The following is a 17712-nucleotide window of genomic DNA, read 5'->3' as shown; positions in this document are numbered from 1 at the left end:
AGGTGTGTTTGATTAGGGTTGGAGCAAAACTCAGCAGGACAGTTTAATGCTGCTTAGATGTGGTAAACGCATTTACAGAGCAATTAAACCGTTTGCTTTGATATACTAGGAGCTGAGGTGGACCTGAGCAGAAATAATTAGCTCATGGCTTTTACATGACATTGTAAATTGCAATTCTGAACAGCCTCCATGAAATATTACGACACAGAAAATGCTCTGCACTTCTACCAAGAAGAAACATAAGCGAGTTGGTTCACTACAGAAAGATATTGCTACACTTTCAATACAAAACAAGCCATACAGGATATGTTTATGATGCTTTATGCTGCTTTTGCATCCGTTTTGAATATGGAAATATTTAGCTAGCATTTAGATTTGATGAAAAAACAATGCAAATCTTTTGCATAAATGGTAATGAATCTGATGGTGTATGAATAATCTTTAGAGTTTGATTAAATTCTTAATAGGGAGTCAAAAGATCAGTTGAAATGTGTCCCTCTCAAACTGGCACACACACTCACACACACACACCTCACTGAGAACAACAACTGTAAATCAATCAAGCATGCATTTTTCAGACTGGAAAAGCCACTTTGTGAGGACAGATAAAGGAGGATCACTCCTGCCTCAAAGCAAGTACAAGTCTTCGACACAACTTTTCCAAACAACAGACCGCGGCTGTGTGCTTAAGGAGTTTTCCTTTCCCTCTTCAAATCCCAACACCTTTGAATATGTATTCATGTGTTAATTACAGAACAATTTAAGAAGAAACAGACTCAGAAAAGCCTCAGGGTGGAGATCAGCCATGGTGTGTATTCAACAGTACTTCCACCGAAAATTAGTTCCTATACAGAAAGGCACCTTAGGTTATTGCTGAATCCTGATCACGAGACTCTATATACTACTAGGATCTAAAGATAAGTCAAAAGCTGGTTTTCCACCCACCTGTAGCTTTTAAAGAAAAAAACACTCATCATCTTGTCATGAACGATCATACCTCGCTGCCCGTTGAATGAGCATTCATGTTTAGACCTGTCAGAGGGTGAGTCTGTTATATCTGTAATTAAGTTCCAACCGCTTCCCTCTCTGTACTGTTCTCACAGACTAAAAGTTCAACTCAACTGTCTTTGATTTGATCAAAATTGACTTTTTTTTCCGGAAGAATCTTTTTAATTTGTTCATTAAAGTGTATTTTTTGTCTTATATTGTATATTACAATCTCACCATCTGCAGTATATGAAGGAACATGCAAAACAACTTCACTGTAGTGGGAAAGTAGGGCGATATGGCAAAAATGCGATCTTGGTTAATTATTTTATTTTTTAAATGATAACGATATATATTTTGATATAACTTGTAAATTATTTCCAGATTTAAAAGAGTATGCCAACAATGACTGAAGCCACAAAAATGAGAGGGTCCAATAAACGGCATAACATTTTCTTCCGATATATTTTTCAGTGGCCAAAAATTCGGTACATCTCTAATATCAACACACTTTTAGATTCCCATTGTTGCACATTTCTGCTGTGTGACTGGCTCTTAGATCAACATAGAGTAAAAAAGTGCAGAGCTTCTCAATGTTTTTGACATAAATTTTATCGCGCTTCGATATAAACCATTTTGAGGGATCTAACAAAAACAATGGTACCAACGTATATCCTGTTTTACAATTTAATTTTTTTTTTAATTTCCAAAAATCCAAAAAGAACCACATATTGATAACTAATATTATGACAGCTGTTTTAACATTAAGTTATGATTGAATTGTCGCGTGTTACAGTTATAAAATAGTTTGATAACAACAGGAAATGTTCATGGGCCAATGGCATAACGACATTGAAATGATCTATAATATCGTTTATAAGCCCAGCACTATGTGAAAGTGACTTTAGGAGACTTTTAAAAGCTTCAATTTTAGAAATGCACTCTTAAAAATAAAGATTTAAAAAGATAAAGATAAAAAAACAATTGTTTTACAGGAATGCCGTATATTAGAACCGTAAGTGGCAAAATCTTCAAAAACAACTTGTTTAGAAACATATTTTAGAATTTAAATAACAGAGAGTTGTGTGGAATGAACTTGATGTTAAAGGTTCTTCATGAAACCATCAAATAAAGAATGTTTACTTTTGTAAGTGTAATTCTAAGATTTACTATACTTTAAAATATTGTTTCCAAGAAAAGGCAAATGTAGGTTTTTACAAGGATGCCTTAAAAGGCACTTTTTGAGTTTGACAAATATCCTTTAGTGAAAAACATGTTTTATGATGTGAACAACTGTTTCATAATCATTTCACAGCACTTTTGAACTGTAAAGAAACTTTTGAGGAATAAAAATGTCCATGAATGTTAAATTTAATGTCATTTATTTTTTTGAGTGTAATTTCCATAATAACAGCTTCTCCACTAATTTTATATCAAACAACAAACAAAATGAAACTAAATTCAGCTTTATAAAATAAAACAATCTCAATATGTGCAGTTATGCGAAATTTAATGTTAATTATTGAATAAATTATTTTGTGTGTTGCTTACATACTTATATATAACACTGAACAATAAAACTAATCCACAAAAGAGAAAATCAAAAAAAAAAAAACTAAATACAGCAGTACATGAAATGTACAAACTGTCCTTGAATGTTGCTTAAATGCTTATCGACAAAATTTAACAATAAAATCAACTACACGGGGAGAAAAATCAAAGAAAAAAAAACACTCGATACAACAGTCCATATAAAATAAGGAACCGTAATGTGAACTAAGTAGTGACTGCAATATTTGGGTTCAAATAGATCATTCCATCCACCTGTTGATAAATATCACTATGCAGAAAATACTAAAGTAACTGTAGTAGAACTAGTGCATTAGACTCCCAAAGACAAAATAATGCTATTAAAAAGAAGCAGGGGAAACACTTACCGCGTATTAAAATCCGTGTGTGTGTTTGTTTTGAGGTTTGATGCTGATACTGAAGTATCACGTAAACACGCTCGCGCTCACTGACTGACGGACGATGAGAGAAAATCCGTGCTGTAGATAGGGCTGAACCAAATTATCCCTCCGCGGGGGAGTTTGCTGACATCGCGCTAACAGAAGCACCTCACTACTGCTCTAAACACGCGGTATTTGTCATTAACATAAATCGAAAAGCATAAAAAAACTATACTAGTCAGGGGAAGCCGTAAAACGTTGGTTGTCCGCAGTGACCGTCTACATAAACAACCCCCTGTGCCTATTCATGAATATGTATGACCCTTCTTTTAAATTGAGATGCAACAATACTTTTGTGCCAGTCGTGTGTGAACGAGTCTACTGTAAACACTGCAATAAAAGAATGCTTAAACGTCGTATAAAACAAGAAAGTCTAAATCCTTAACCCAGAGGTTTTTCTACAAGTCTGTTTACAGCCCATGCAGACACTGTAAACTATAATAACTAATACTAAAATGCTATATATGTATTACTATAATGTAATACTAAAATAATTAATTACTATATAAATACCAACATTTAAAACTGAATTTCCTCTTAAACAGTCCAAATAAAATGGTAAGCATCTTATAACTAAGGCCTACATATATTAACATATGCCTAGATGAAAAAGATGGTGGTTTTCCATTTTGTTAAATGAAGAGTTCAGATGCAAAAGTGCCCTCTGGAGTTTTCTTCTACAATGAGCATTTTTCTCAACCTCATATGTTTATGTTTAGCTATTTCATAGTAAAGGCAATAAAAATGATAAATTATTTGCCATAAAAGCAAAACTATTAAACCTAGACAAGAGCCTGAGAGAAATGCTAATTTAGAAGAATGTTTCAGATGGCACTAGTTTTTGCATCTCATCTAAATATAGTGCATGCAGATCAAAACTGAGCTAGCAGAAGTATGCAAACACAACCTGCACCTGCAAACAGCAGAGACTGCAGAACTAGATCATGTTACTTTTGTGCCATCTTCTGTTTTCTTCACTTCTGCGGGGAATTCTCTTCTTTAGGCAATAACAATGAACTCTCTGCTGTCTGGGTCAGATTAAATCCATAACAAACAGATTGCTAATCAAGATCAGCATTAAATGTCTGAGATTACACTAATTCAGGCCTTCCCGTAATTAACCACCCAAACATCTGATCCCACCGCAGTGTAAACGAATCAAACAATTATCATCGTGATAATCCATCCATCCATCGTGTTTTAGTCAAAGAAAACATTCAAAATACATTACACTTTATCAGTTTGTGTCTATAGATTTTAATTACAATTACAAAAACAATTACCAATATTTATATTGGCAATGCCTATTTTACATATTCAAACTTCATTTTAGAAAACACAATTCTCATTAGTATCTTAAAGGGATAGTTCACAAAAAAAGTACATATTTATGAGGGGTTTTTTCGGTTGAACACACAAAAAGAAGATATTTTGAAGAATGTTAAAAAACTGTAAAAAACCATTGCCTTCCATAGTAGGAAAAACATTTACTATGGAAGTCAATGGTTACAGGTTTTCAACATTTATTTTAGAGAACACAATTCTTATTAGCATCTTAATGCAATAGTCTGCCAAAAACAGTAAATATTGATGAGTTTCTTTTGTTAAACACACGGTAAAAAATAATTTATTTAGAAAAAATGCTGGATACCTGCTGTAACTAGAAACTCATAAAGGTTTAAAACAAGTAAAGAATGTGTAAATAATGAGAGAAGTTTTACATTTAGGCTGAACTATCCCTATAAGCATGATGATAACTATTACATTTGTCTTCTACAGGGTATTTTCTTAAATGACTGTGATTTATTTTTAGGAAGAAACAGGAGTTTAAGACGCATCGTGCTGTTTGTGTTCATGTGTGTGCGGTGATTACGTGTCTCTTTGGGGTCACAACAGGCCGTTAGGGATTATTCCCTGTTGCCATTGTTCAAATAAAGCTGTTCTCTGTCTTGCCAATTTCAGCCTCTTGAGGGTCTCCAGGAGAATCGCTTCAACCGCTGACCCCTGCTGTGATCATATTCACTTGACCCTCGATCTCTGGCCTTCTTTCTCTCTGCCCAGGTCAATCCTTCTGTTAACAGATCACATGATAAATGCAGGCTTCATACACATTTTTACTACTAAAATTCCAAGACTTTTCTAGAACTTTAAAGTACATTTTCATGACGTAATGTTTCATGTAATGTCTACATAAACATGATAAATAATAAGAAAAACAATGATGTTCAAATTTATTACAGCATATCATAGAATATACATATCAATCTATTTTGTTTAAATTTGTTTTTATATCTATGTAAAATTGATTTAGAAAATGCTAACACAGCACTAACAATCTTTAATAATGAGCAAGGTTTTCGGCTAAGGACAGAAAAGAATTAAAGACAACTAACCTATCTATATTCAAGCTAGGGCTTCTATTCACATCGCAATATATATCACAGAAACACAAAATATGGTAATGTTGGATTTTTCCAATTCACAACAGCCCTAATTCAAGTATACAGATATTTGTTAAACTCATTTCCATGACTTTTCCAAAACTTTTTCGGGGTTTTTTTTTTAAACTTTTTCAGGCCAGGAAAATGCCTGGACTTTTCCAGGTTTTCCATGACGGAAATAACCCTGTAGGGACAGTACATCTCGTTCTGCTCCTTTCTAGACATCTGAAAAGAAAATCACTTTAAGCTATTATTTATTTGTCTAATGGAAAGAACAGATCTAAAATGCATGTAGTGACGTTTATTTATAAACTAATTTCGAGAGGATCACGTGCCTATGATGATTATGATGGCTGGCCCCAAGTTAGCTAAGTTATGAGTTTTTAACCTCAGTATCTTCTTCTTGAAGAATATCCATCTATATCTTTTATTTACCAGAAATAAGTTCATCGAGATCTACCTGAGCTCAAACTCCCCTCTAGCCCTGCAAACAGGAGGGAGCCCAGGGCTCGAGGATCTTATAAGCTCAGGGCTTTCTCCCGTATACACATGTATTCTGGGGTTTTTACCTTAGAGGGATTTGCTTATGCATAATTTGCCTGGTTATATATAACTCTTTAATACTCCATAATTCCAAATAAAGATAATAATAAATACGTGCAAATGTGTGCAAAGTAATTTCTGAATTATAGAGTCAAAAAAGAGATTCCTAAAAATGTTTTTTAAAAAATACTTATAAAAATAAATAAATAAATATAATAATAATAATAATAATAATAATAATAATAACAATAATAATAATTGAAGATGATAATCCAATGTTTAGATGTTTGTTCTTGAAATGTATATGCTAATTAGCATTATTTATTAGAAATTACACTTAAAACTAAAATTTTAGAAAGCTTGTAATAATAGTAAGTTTGTAATTCTTAATGTAATCAATAAACTGGGGAATTATAATAAGTTTTTACCCTATTCACCTTGCTTTAAGTTGAAACACTGCAGACAAAAATACTTCATGATTAGGCAAATTACAGCTTTTTTTTCATCACACTTTTTTATTTGTTTGTGTTGATAAATTGTCCATTTTCCTACTTTTTCCTGGTCGTCCCGCTTTCAGAGGGGGGAGTCTGGAAAACTGGGGCTGCTGCTGCTGCTGCTCAACAGGCTGCTTTCATTCAGGTCTTTCAGGTTTCCATGGTGACCCCGCATTCCAGAGATCAGCTGGTTTCAAGAGGCCACATGCAGCAAAAACACCAGGAGCCGAACAGAGAGACGATAACATCTCACATCACACAGCAATAATCCATGCAGGAAGAAAAACAAAACATAATGGATCAGTCAAACGTTTGATAAAACAGCAGTTGTGTTTCTGAAATAATAAGACTTTAAACAGATGAATGATTTCTGAATCTGTAGTATTATGCTTTTATAATATTATGTTTGTTGATGTTAACTTAAACTGCTATTGAAAAAATGTTGAACTGTTTTGGCTTTTTTTAATCTCAACTTAAAGGAAAGCAAAATTCAGCAAATATTTAATGGACAAATAATTATGCATATAAAATTTATATCACATATATCATATTAGACTAATCATTAAATAAAACCATGAGAGATAAATTACTTAAAAAATTGTTTAATATTTCAATTGCTTATTTTATCTATGCTTTACTTTTTTTAAAATTTAAACTAAAAACGACGTAAATTAAGCAAAGTTGTGTAGACTTAAAATTCAAACATACAACATACAATGTGTGTGTTTGTGTGTGAATGAGTGTGTGGATGTTTCCCAGAGATGGGTAGCGGCTGGAAGGGAATCCGCTGGGTAAAATCTAACGGGATAAGTTGGCGGTTCGTTCTGATGTGGTGACCCCGGATAAATAAAGCGAATAAGCCGAAAAGAAAATGAATGAATGAAGGAATGAATGAATGAAAAATTATATATAAAAAAATATTGACATTTTAAATTACAAATACTCATAAAACCAGTCTTGGTGATGCTAAAATAGCTCAACAAAGTACAAGATAATGCAATAGAATTTAAAAGAAATCTTAATGGTCTTGAGCAGAGATGCCCAAAACAGGGCTCATGGACTAAAGTTGGCACATGGTAGCCTTTGATTTGGCCCTCAATCCCATCTGAGAAGAGGGAGAATTAAGAGGTGTAGAGACTACTTTCTCTTAACTTTCTTTTAATGTAACCTTTTGTTTGTTGCAAAGCTACAAAAAAAAGCTGAAATATGAAAGGTTTCATTGAAATGTTGTAAATAAATCTGATAAAACAAATGTTAAAAACGTACATACCAAAGGAAAAGAAGACGATACAGAGACATCAGTAAGCAAATGAAGGCAACGGCAGATTCTGCTTGAACTCCCCCGTGTCATGCGTTTATTTATTTTAGTGAGTTATCATTTAAAATTATACAGCATTAATAATTACGATTTAATGTTGTTTTCGATTTGTTTTTAAAGTTTCGGCCCACAGCTCTCAATGATAGCAGTGTTCACTAGTTTTGTCCTTATCGAGATCTAGTGAACACTGCCATCTAGAGAATAAAGTATGTCAATGCATGACTCTTTTCCGTATGACACTATACACCTTCGTATTAGATTAGTACGTTAGATTAACAACACAGACTGATTTTATAGCACCAGTTTAGACTTTCATACTCCTTTATGGTAATCAAATACATTGAAAATAAATACAGGCCACAACTGAACACCGAGGATGATCCAAAATCAGACCAATAGACTTGTGCTGAAAACATGGTGTCAACCAGGCTCATTGAGGTTAATATTAAATTGTATGTTATTAAATTAATAAAATCAGAACATTCTTAGCATGTAGTCCTGTAAGACTGACATTTATTTTTACAATGGTTTTTAAAAAGACTTTAAAAGTCATACATTTAAAAAAGTGACTGACACTTGCATGGTTGTGATGTTCTATTCCACTATGGATTTTTAGAAATATATTTTACAATACACGACTCTCTTCTTTTTTCTACTACCATGGTTACGTGAAAATGAGTAGACTATAAAGTATTAATTATTAAGCCAAAAAATGTAAAACCCAATTATGTATACACTATTATTTTTATAAAAGAATATGTGCAAATAAAAATACACACTTTTGTCTTTGCAGACTTTTCGTCTTTACATTAACTTGTGTTGTTTTCCAGTTTTTCTCAGTCGCTTTGGTACATTTCTCAGATTTGAAATTTACATAACAGTAAAGTGCATTTCTTAAAACAGCACATACAAAACAGCATGGATTACCTGCAAAAAAAGCCAGTCTCTTGCCTAAAATCCTTAGTTCATCTCTCAATGAACTTGTCAGTGCCGTCAGAAGCCGCTTTTCCACTATCGTGCTGAATCGTTCTTTAAACAGAACTGTTCCATTCCGTGCCAAACCGGGCCAGACAGCACGGATACGGTTTCATTTTCCACTGTCGTGCTGCGACAAAGCTCTTTAAAACATTACACAAAACGCATCAGTAGTTGCCTTGGTAACGCAATGTAAACGGCTCCCTTTGTTCAACTAAAGTTAAATAAGAGCCGAAACTATTTATTTATTTTTTTTCATAAAAGCAAAAGCAACCATGTGACTAAACACTGTTATGCCGCTCTATGAAATAGGGGTGCTAAATGTGCACCCTTATTTATTTATATGTTGCGCAGCTCTGGCTAAATTTTATTTGGAGTGAAAATTACCAAAATGTAACGTGATGATTAAAAATAATTGGAGGGGAAATAAATAATATTTAAAATCTCTGAACATAACAGAAAAATAAACAATGATAAGACAACAAAAATAGTGCATTTGTATTATAGTGGCAGAAATATAATTAAAAAAATAAAATAAAATAAAAACACAGCACATAAATTATTTCATTTTTAACAATTAATTAAATTACACTGCGTTTTTATATCAAAAGTTGATAATGATATAAAATATACTACATTTTGATGGTAAAATGAAACCAGTTAAGCGATGGCTGTTATTTGTTTTAGTATTCAAACATTAAATAACGAATGCAGCAAGTGAAAATAAAAACGAATATGAAACAACACGTATATTGCAGGATTTAAAGCATTTAAAGCACTATTATATTTAGCAAAATGCTGCTCTATTATCTTTTTATTTTGATCATTTTATTTTTATTATAATAATTATTTTTGTGTTCATATTAACTAACAAGCTGTAGGCGAATTATTGCTAGACGTTTTAGAAAATATTTGCGTAGCTAGCCTATATAAAGATCACCACAAAAAAACTAAAACACAGAAACATACATGCCTCATAAATGTCATATAACTTATGTATAATTGAATCATATAATTGCCTATAGCTGAAATGATAAAAATGCTCATTTTATTTTTATAAAACATTTGTCAAAACGTATTGATATTTTTTGAGGAAAAGCAATTCTGACATTTAAGAATCCATATTTATTTAATTCATTCATTCTTTTGACTTGTTTATTAGTGCATATGCTATAATATAAATCATACAACAGTACCTTGGACAGTTACAGTGCCGCTCCGAAAAGCTTTCAAGCAAAGTCTTTTGGACGGCCGACATTACAACACGACGTCCTTCAGGTGGTCTCGCCGGTATTAACACGCTGTCCTGGCTTTGAATTAAAAAGTGCAATTATTTCCTCGTTGTTAAAAGAGTCTGCAAGTTCGTGTTCCATGGATATATATATCGTGATGTTGTTGTGGAATTTGGACATCGACGATGCTAAGCGTGACTTTATTCGCTTTATTCGATGCGCAGCAGGAAAAAAAGTCAGCAGCGCAAGTCGCTGGCATGTCTCTCCCGGATCAGAGCGAGTTTTGTGCTGTGAAATACAGCGCTGCGTGCAATAAACTCACATTCAGGCAAGCGATGTAGGTCTGTATTCAAGTCAATAAAATAACAACTTTAATGAATAAAATATCTTCGTAAGAATGTGATGAGTTATTCACTTCTCTGCCAGAGACTGCTCTATGCTCTCATCCCATACGATCCCATACGAACCACTAACATCATTAATTTAGGAAATCATCCACCCTTTTCAAACTGTATCGTTTAGACCTGGATCGTTATTTTATATTAAATGTACTGTAGTTTATTGAGGATGTCTGATGACTAGCGCGCTTCTGCTGAGCCAGCTGTGGTAGCTTAGCAACCGAGTCGCGACGTCAACACACATAATCTGTCAGCACAGTTCAGCACGGTTGTCTAACCGTGCCGAGAATTCCGGGCTGAGAACGGTTTGTAATCGTGCCGCGCCGTTCCAGGCTCAGTGGAGAAACAACCGTAACCGTACCGAAGTGTTCTTAGAACGGTTTGGCACGATAGTGGAAAAGCAGCTAGAATGACAAGTCACGGTGTCATTGTATACGGATCAGACAATCCGTCAGAACTGTGTTAAAAATCTGCGGATTTATGCTCAATTATTTTGGGAGTATCATCACTAAAACCTTATTATAAAACAGTGTATTGCTGTAGAGGACAAAAAAAAAAAAAAAAAAACATGAGACGTGTTTAGAAAGAGTATAGTTTATTTAGTTTGACCAGCAAACTTATCTAAACAAGATAAATTTTCAGAAAACAGCACGGCGGGCTCATGAATATAACTCGCGGTTGTCTTCAATGGTCCTTTGCTCAACAACTCTGCTGCAAAACAAAGCAAAAGATTACAACAGCCAGACATACAGTTAAAACATTACAGTTGCCATGGTTTCTATTTTAAACTAACAAAAGTTTGAAACTGTAGTTTAAAATAAACGATGAGTGGGCCTCGGCTGCTCCCACTCACCATAACCCTCGCAGCGGGGTCCCACTACCGGCCTCCCGTGTTTCCCTGAGGGTCCTCACGACTTGTATTGATCCCTGCCCAGGGTTCACAAGCCGCCTAGCCCCAGGGAGTGCACGAGCTTACCGGGGGCCAGTCCGTGCCAGCATTGTTGCTCGGCGGCACATTTCGAGCTACAGCACAGACGGGCCCGAGTGAAGCTTCACGAAGCGGACTTCGTGGCGTGGCTTCACTCGTCAGGTATTGAACTCACCTTGGTGAAGTACAAACAGCAACACGAGCGAACTGACAAGACTGAGAGAACCGACGAGCTTTATAGGAATGCAGATGCAAATGTTTACAAGGCGACGTCATTGCTGTGAGTCTCGTTGTCATGGTGAGCGCTGAAGAGAGCACATCTCATTGGAGCACAGGGGCTCGGGAATTTCCTTCATGGCTAGTTGCAGTCGGCTGTGGACAAAACCATATTAAATATATTGAATATATATTTTTACATTTTTGGTGCTGTGTAATATTCTGAAATGCAGTAGAATATTTAAAACAGATGAATATAGTTGAAGACAGATGCAGGACATTAGAACTCCTAGTGGTGGTGAGCTTATTATCCAAGATCGCCATCTAGCGGTCACATAACCTAATAGCATGTTACTTCTATCTAATATTATTTTTACTTGGTGGGACTATAATCTGATGTAAGAAAAGTCTTCTTTCACTACTGCATTATTTTTAAACAGAGAAAACATTTAACAGGTAACTTTATTCTAAATCTTGGACCTCATTTCTGAAAGAAAAATTAGCAATAAAAAGGTGTGAAGCACCAGAAGCTGACTGTAATAAATTGATTTAAACATATTTTGGCTGTTGTTGATATCCAGGAATTTTCAAATGTAATGTTTTTTTACCAAAGAGACTAGAAAATTTCAGAAGAATTCATCGTTATTGTTTTATTATTATTATGTTTTAATTATTATATTTTTATTTAAATGGCCAAATTGTGACTAGGACAGTTGCATGTGCTGGCCAGTTTGTTTTTTGTCTAATAAATGATAGTGGGCTTTACAGGAAGAACCATGTACACTCTCTTGTGGGCTCTGTTATGCGTGCAACTTTGTCTGTGCAGAGTAGCTGTTCCACCTAACATCTGCTGATAGGTGGCCTACCATCGGTTGAGAAAACAGATGAAGCACCCCTGGGCAGGGGCTGAAGAAAGACGGCGATGAATATAGGGGGGAAGAGGAAGTGGGTGTGTGTGCTCAGCTGACGCAGACTGCCCGTGTTGCTGTTCTCTGACCTCCAGAGCTCTGTAAAGCTTTATTCATCTAATTAATTAAATTCATTAAACTTAACGTTATTAAGCTATTACGGAAATAGGTTCCAACTGGTTCCAACTAAATTAAATATATTGCCATCATTTTGCAAAAATAAAGCTGCTTTTAAATAAAGACCAAAAAAAAAACATTTATTGCGAATACATTTAATGAAATGTGGAGTCCATGTTACAAAACCATTTTAACAAAAACAGGATAAATTCATGTTTTATTTAAAGTCTCTTCGCATACAAGCATCAATGAACTCGTCCTTAGGAAACCAAACATAAATACTTCCCCAAAACTGTGATCCGATTAGTAATATTGTGCTGTTTGAAACTGAAGAACCATCAACCCAACACACCAGGCCCACTGTTAATTAGCTACCTGTATCACCTGTAATAAAAATAAAATGTTAACATGCTGAGCGTGCGTTCCCCCCCCACCCAACACCAGGCTGGGTGTAGATTGTGCATGAGAATGCAAAATGGGCACCAGAGACATCGTATAAAACCAACGCGCGGTCCAAGGCTGCTTCGTATCAGCTACAATCACGTTCGTCCATGTTCAGGAAGCTTTGTAATAAAAACAAGGTTTGTAAAAAAATGTGTAGTCAAATGGCAATTTCTTAATAGAAAAAATGTTTTATGCAGTTCAGATGCAAGTCAACCCTAGATGCTCGAGAATGTTCAAGTGAACGTGCTTTCACCATGAAGACGGCCTGGATCTTCACCCCGAATAAATAGTTCATTCTTTTAACTTTAGTTTTTTTTTAGCAGCTACATTTCCAGTTCAGCATAAGATAGTTTAATAGAATGGTTAAAACGAAAACCGTAGAAATTAACGTTGTACATAAATAACACTGAAAAAAAAATACCACGAGGAGGTTTGATTTTCTTAATAATGAACAGAACATTAAAATTACTTAAAAATAAAAAGACATGGCAGTAAAAAAATAAAAACGATCAATTCCACGTTCACAACAGACTAAATAGAAACAGAATCAATAACAAAAATAACACTGATATATTTTGCTTTACCTCCAGGAGCATACTTAAAACCGTGAGGGGGGAAAATAACCGGGAAAGAAATGTCCGTTTGCAGTGAGGTATTCACTTCCCGTCTAGCACGGCTACTGAAAAAACTTGAGCCCTGCCACCAGGAAGAACTTTTCCAGGAAAATCTCAGAGTCCAGGACGGCGATGTGAGCTGCGCGGCCGATCAGAGAGTTGGCGGTGTTGGGCAGCGCGTGGATGACGTCGTAACGCACCAGGTTACAGTCTTTGTTCTGAAGCACAGGAAGGAGAAGGTTCTCGATCATCTCAGCATACACCGGACCTGATTAACAGATGGAGAGAGAAAGGGAGAGAGAAAAAAAGAGAAAGAGAGAGAGAAATAAGGGAACAAAATAATGTTAGAGGTGGAAAAAATTAATGAATTAGTCTACGAGCTAGGACAGTGGCTGTCATTTAGTATTAACTGATTCGTTACAAGAAGGTTTTTGGTCACATGATTGTAGACAACGTTCATATTTAATATTCTATATAGAAAAATATGGCACATGTTGAGAAATGAAACCTCTGGACTCAAATAGCATTAATTTAGGCTTGACCAGTCACTGTGCATGGAAAGTTCGAAGTGGAGGTCACAAAAACACTGACTGCTTCAATATCAATGATGAATAACTTCCTCAATTAGCAAATGAGCCATTCTGCCAAACACACCATTGCATTCTCTCCCATTCATAACTAATACAAGTTTATCATCTTCTATAATATCAAAAGTGTTTGTTTTCTCACCAGTCTGTTTGTCCTTTAAGGCTGTTTTGCACATCTCGATTCGAGCGGAGTGATAAGGGACGTATCGGTCCTGAAGAGAGCCCACCAACACCACATTCTTGAAGAACTGAAGGCCTGAAACACAGTTTTGATGCTTTAGAAATAGACAACAATATCATACCAAATTGTGATTTAATATATGCAGATAATGATAAGCTCTTTTTTTTAAATCAATTTTTACTCATTATAGATTAATCTGAGAGGCAATCACACAGCAAAAATATGACACAACAGCCCATAAGCATTAATCTACCTGTACCTAAAGGGATAGTTCATCTAAAGAAAAAAATTGTCATTTAATTATCTTTCACTGTTTTAGTTTCTTTCTTCTGTTAAACACAAAGTAAGATACTAGAATGTATGAAAAACAGTTATTGGTTTTCATAGTTAGGGGTATGACAAGATCTCGGACAACTAAATCACGGCAAGATTTCTCGTTGAGGTGAAATTTTTTCTTGTGAGTTGTCATGTTATGATGGAATGTGAGGGTGAATTTACCACTGAAGACTGGAGACAGGATTGGATTTAAACCGCAGATCATGTGCTTTCAACACAGCTGTCAATCCAGGCTGTCTTATTGACAAAGTCATAACCATCGTAAACAAATTTAATTAAGACATGTAGAGTAGCGTTGGGCGATGACGATCAATTTGGCACGGTACGATGTCTAATGTGAAACGTCACGATGGACAATGGCATCATCGTTGTAGGCGGCGGTAAATTAATTATTTATGAATAATTAATAGATTCATAATCAATTATTTATTTGTAGCCTACCGTTTCAACTACCTGACCTGCATGGTCTTTGTTTTACCCATAACCAAATCATAAATAAAGATAAGTTACACACAAATTACCACCTGTCAATTACTTTTCCCGCAGGAAAATGGTAGAGTGATCGGTGTCACTATAATGGCGTCGACAAACTTGTTTGGTAAAAAAGGTTCACAACCAACAGGAACCAGTCAACAGTATCTGAGGTTTTCGCTAAAATTACTAAATACAAGCGTGAAAGCGAATGATTGAAGAAGTGTACTGACGCTGTGACATGTTACCAGATTCAAAAAGACCAAAGAGTCATTAGATAAACACAAGATGAATTAAATATCACCTTTAACAACTACAGTGAGTAACTATAGTGAGAATATAGAGAACTCTCTGCGGTTTTGTGCTTGAAGCACCCGCCGGCTGCTGGAGCTCAGACGCGAGCATATGCTAGAGCACATGACAGAGTGTGTTTGTGTGTGGTCACGTGATGTGCGTTTTTCAGCGGTATAGTGTGGAAGGAGGGCTTTTCAGAAATGCTAGGTGTAAAGCCAGTGTGGACCGTTTTCTTTCTAAAATGCCATTTTAAAACTAAGACGTATTAATGTAAACGGGGCCGTGTGTATTTTTCATAAGCGCATTGCTGCTGCAATGGGGGCAGGGCAGAGGATCGCAATCTCCTCCAAGTGCACACAACACCAGTCGTCATTGTCATCATTATCCTCATCATCACCGAACATTATGCTGTCCTTAAAAAAACACCTAAATTGTTTTACATTTTGTCATTTTTTTTTTCTTCAGTTGAATAAAAATCTATTTTTTATTCATGTATTAGTAAATATTTTGCTAATATTTAAAATGATATATAAACACTATTTTCCATCCATAGATTAGCAAAATATTTTGCAGTGTTTGCATGTCCTTTACTGCATAGAATTCATTAAAATAAAAGTAAAATAACATTCATTACAAGTTGAGTTTAAAAAGCAGCTAAATAGTTTTGCATTTTATGATTTGTGTATCAGTGGAATAAAACACAATTTTCCATTCATATATTTCATCATCACTGAAGCTTTCTTTAAAATAGTGTAAAAATATTGTGTCGTTCTTGTAAACCCAATCTCGGCTCTCATCTAGTCTCGCAGAGTGTCTCGTCACACCTCTAAATATTTTGTAATCCTATTATGGATGTCATTGGCTGCTTTTTACAACACTGTTCAGAAAATCTTGTTTTGTGTTTAACAGAAGAAAAAACACTGATAAAGGTTTGGAACCACTTGAGTGCGAGTAAATAGTGAGACATTTTTCATTTTTGGGGAACTATTCCTTTAAAGACACTGTTGACAGTCTACTAGGCAAAAACTGTTGCATAGTTCTAATATAATGCATAAGGTTTTGTAATAAGTACATTATTATGTTTACATTTTGCACATTTAATTGATCTCTCAATACCAGACACTATTGAAAAAACCCTGCTTATTAACTATTTGTCACAACTTTTTAGCATTTACATTAATTTAATAAAGTTGCCTTAATTTAAGGCTAAAAGTGTAATTTATTTTTGTTAATAAAATTTACTGTAAAATGCAATTAATTAAACCTCAGATTTTTGGTTTGGCTGGCAGCATTCTTAAAATTAATCTATCAAAATAGACATCTTATAAAAAAAAACATTTCATTATATCCTTATGTATTTATTTTTAATTAGATATTGTTACTAATCAATTTGGAGAAAAAATATGATAGATAAAATAAAAAATAAATTATTTGCCATATCAGTCAGTCCAGTCAAAATGAAGATACACCTGCTTTCTTGCTCAGCTTATAGAGAAAGGTCTGACGCGGGTCTGAATGGTCTCGACAGGTCAGCTGCAGCAGAGAGCCAGACTTCTTCCACTTCTGCATGAACCACAATCCTGAAACACAAAACAAAAAACGAGAAAGTGTTTACTAAAAGTTTACCACATAACAGCTCATAAACTGTTGTTTTCAGAAAACTACTGCGGGTTACCAGTATTGACAAGTGCTGAGCTGTTGTACAGTGTGCCGAGGTGAGGTCCAGACAGAGACAGAAAGGTGTGCAGTCGGCTGAGATAACACTTAAACCTGGGCCTCGTCAGCACAGAGCGCACGATCAGATTCCCCAGAGAATGACCAACAAAACTGAGACAGAAAACACAGTTATTCAGATATGGATATTGGTAATTTAGATGCAAACTTGTCTAAGCCATCGATAAGACAATGTAAGATGGATATAGAGGGCCTGTGTTAAAAAAAACTGCTCAAGTGCACCCCTATGGAGTCAGAGAAGTCAGATAATTCACGTAAAAGACATGTACACATGCGATGTACTTGCACCCAAAAAATTATCAAAAATAATCACAGGCACATTTTCTAACTTACTTTTTGCTCTGATTCCCTTATTTATTTTATTAGTTTTTCCCTTGTTCTTATTAAAGATCTCTTTGTACATTGTGGGTTACATTATGGCTTCATAGGGGGCTATAGAGTCAGAGAAGCCTCAAAACTACTTAACGCAAAAGACACAAGTGCAG

General features: G+C 35.0%; 2 protein-coding genes and 1 long non-coding RNA gene across 31 annotated transcripts in view; all 3 read right to left on the bottom strand.

Moving 5' to 3' along the window:
* Positions 1–10267, bottom strand: part of zgc:172136 — a 44513-nt gene extending 34246 nt beyond the window's left edge. For 2 of the 5 annotated variants that reach the window (XM_087278273.1, XM_087278274.1), the window contains exons 1-4: positions 9964–10267; positions 8720–8910; positions 6533–6722; positions 4870–5067 (exon numbers count right to left, since the gene is read on the bottom strand). The gene's annotated coding sequence lies outside the window, so the exon portion shown is untranslated. 5 annotated transcript variants of the gene reach the window in all.
* Positions 10268–10975: 708 nt separating this feature from the next.
* Positions 10976–11534, bottom strand: LOC147841167 (uncharacterized). Its single transcript, XR_015506267.1, has 2 exons — positions 11251–11534; positions 10976–11108 (listed from the first exon to the last, which is right to left on the bottom strand). It is a non-coding gene; the product is annotated as an uncharacterized LOC147841167 (long non-coding RNA).
* A 1171-nt stretch (positions 11535–12705) lies between these two features.
* The window catches only part of fam135a (family with sequence similarity 135 member A), a 45837-nt gene continuing 40830 nt past the window's right edge, over positions 12706–17712 (bottom strand). For 23 of the 25 annotated variants that reach the window (XM_087278294.1, XM_087278277.1, XM_087278280.1 and 20 more), the window contains 4 exons: positions 17169–17320; positions 16963–17073; positions 14354–14467; positions 12706–13892 (listed from right to left, as the gene is read on the bottom strand). In XM_087278294.1, coding sequence (XP_087134420.1) covers positions 13687–13892; positions 14354–14467; positions 16963–17073; positions 17169–17320 — 583 coding nt within the window. In that variant the 3' untranslated portion in view covers positions 12706–13686. 25 annotated transcript variants of the gene reach the window in all.

This window comes from Danio rerio, chromosome 13 (genome assembly GCF_052040795.2).
Source record: "Danio rerio strain M-AB ecotype USA chromosome 13, GRCz13ab, whole genome shotgun sequence".
Classification (NCBI taxonomy): domain Eukaryota; kingdom Metazoa; phylum Chordata; class Actinopteri; order Cypriniformes; family Danionidae; genus Danio; species Danio rerio.
This window is presented reverse-complemented; position numbering and strand designations above follow the sequence as displayed.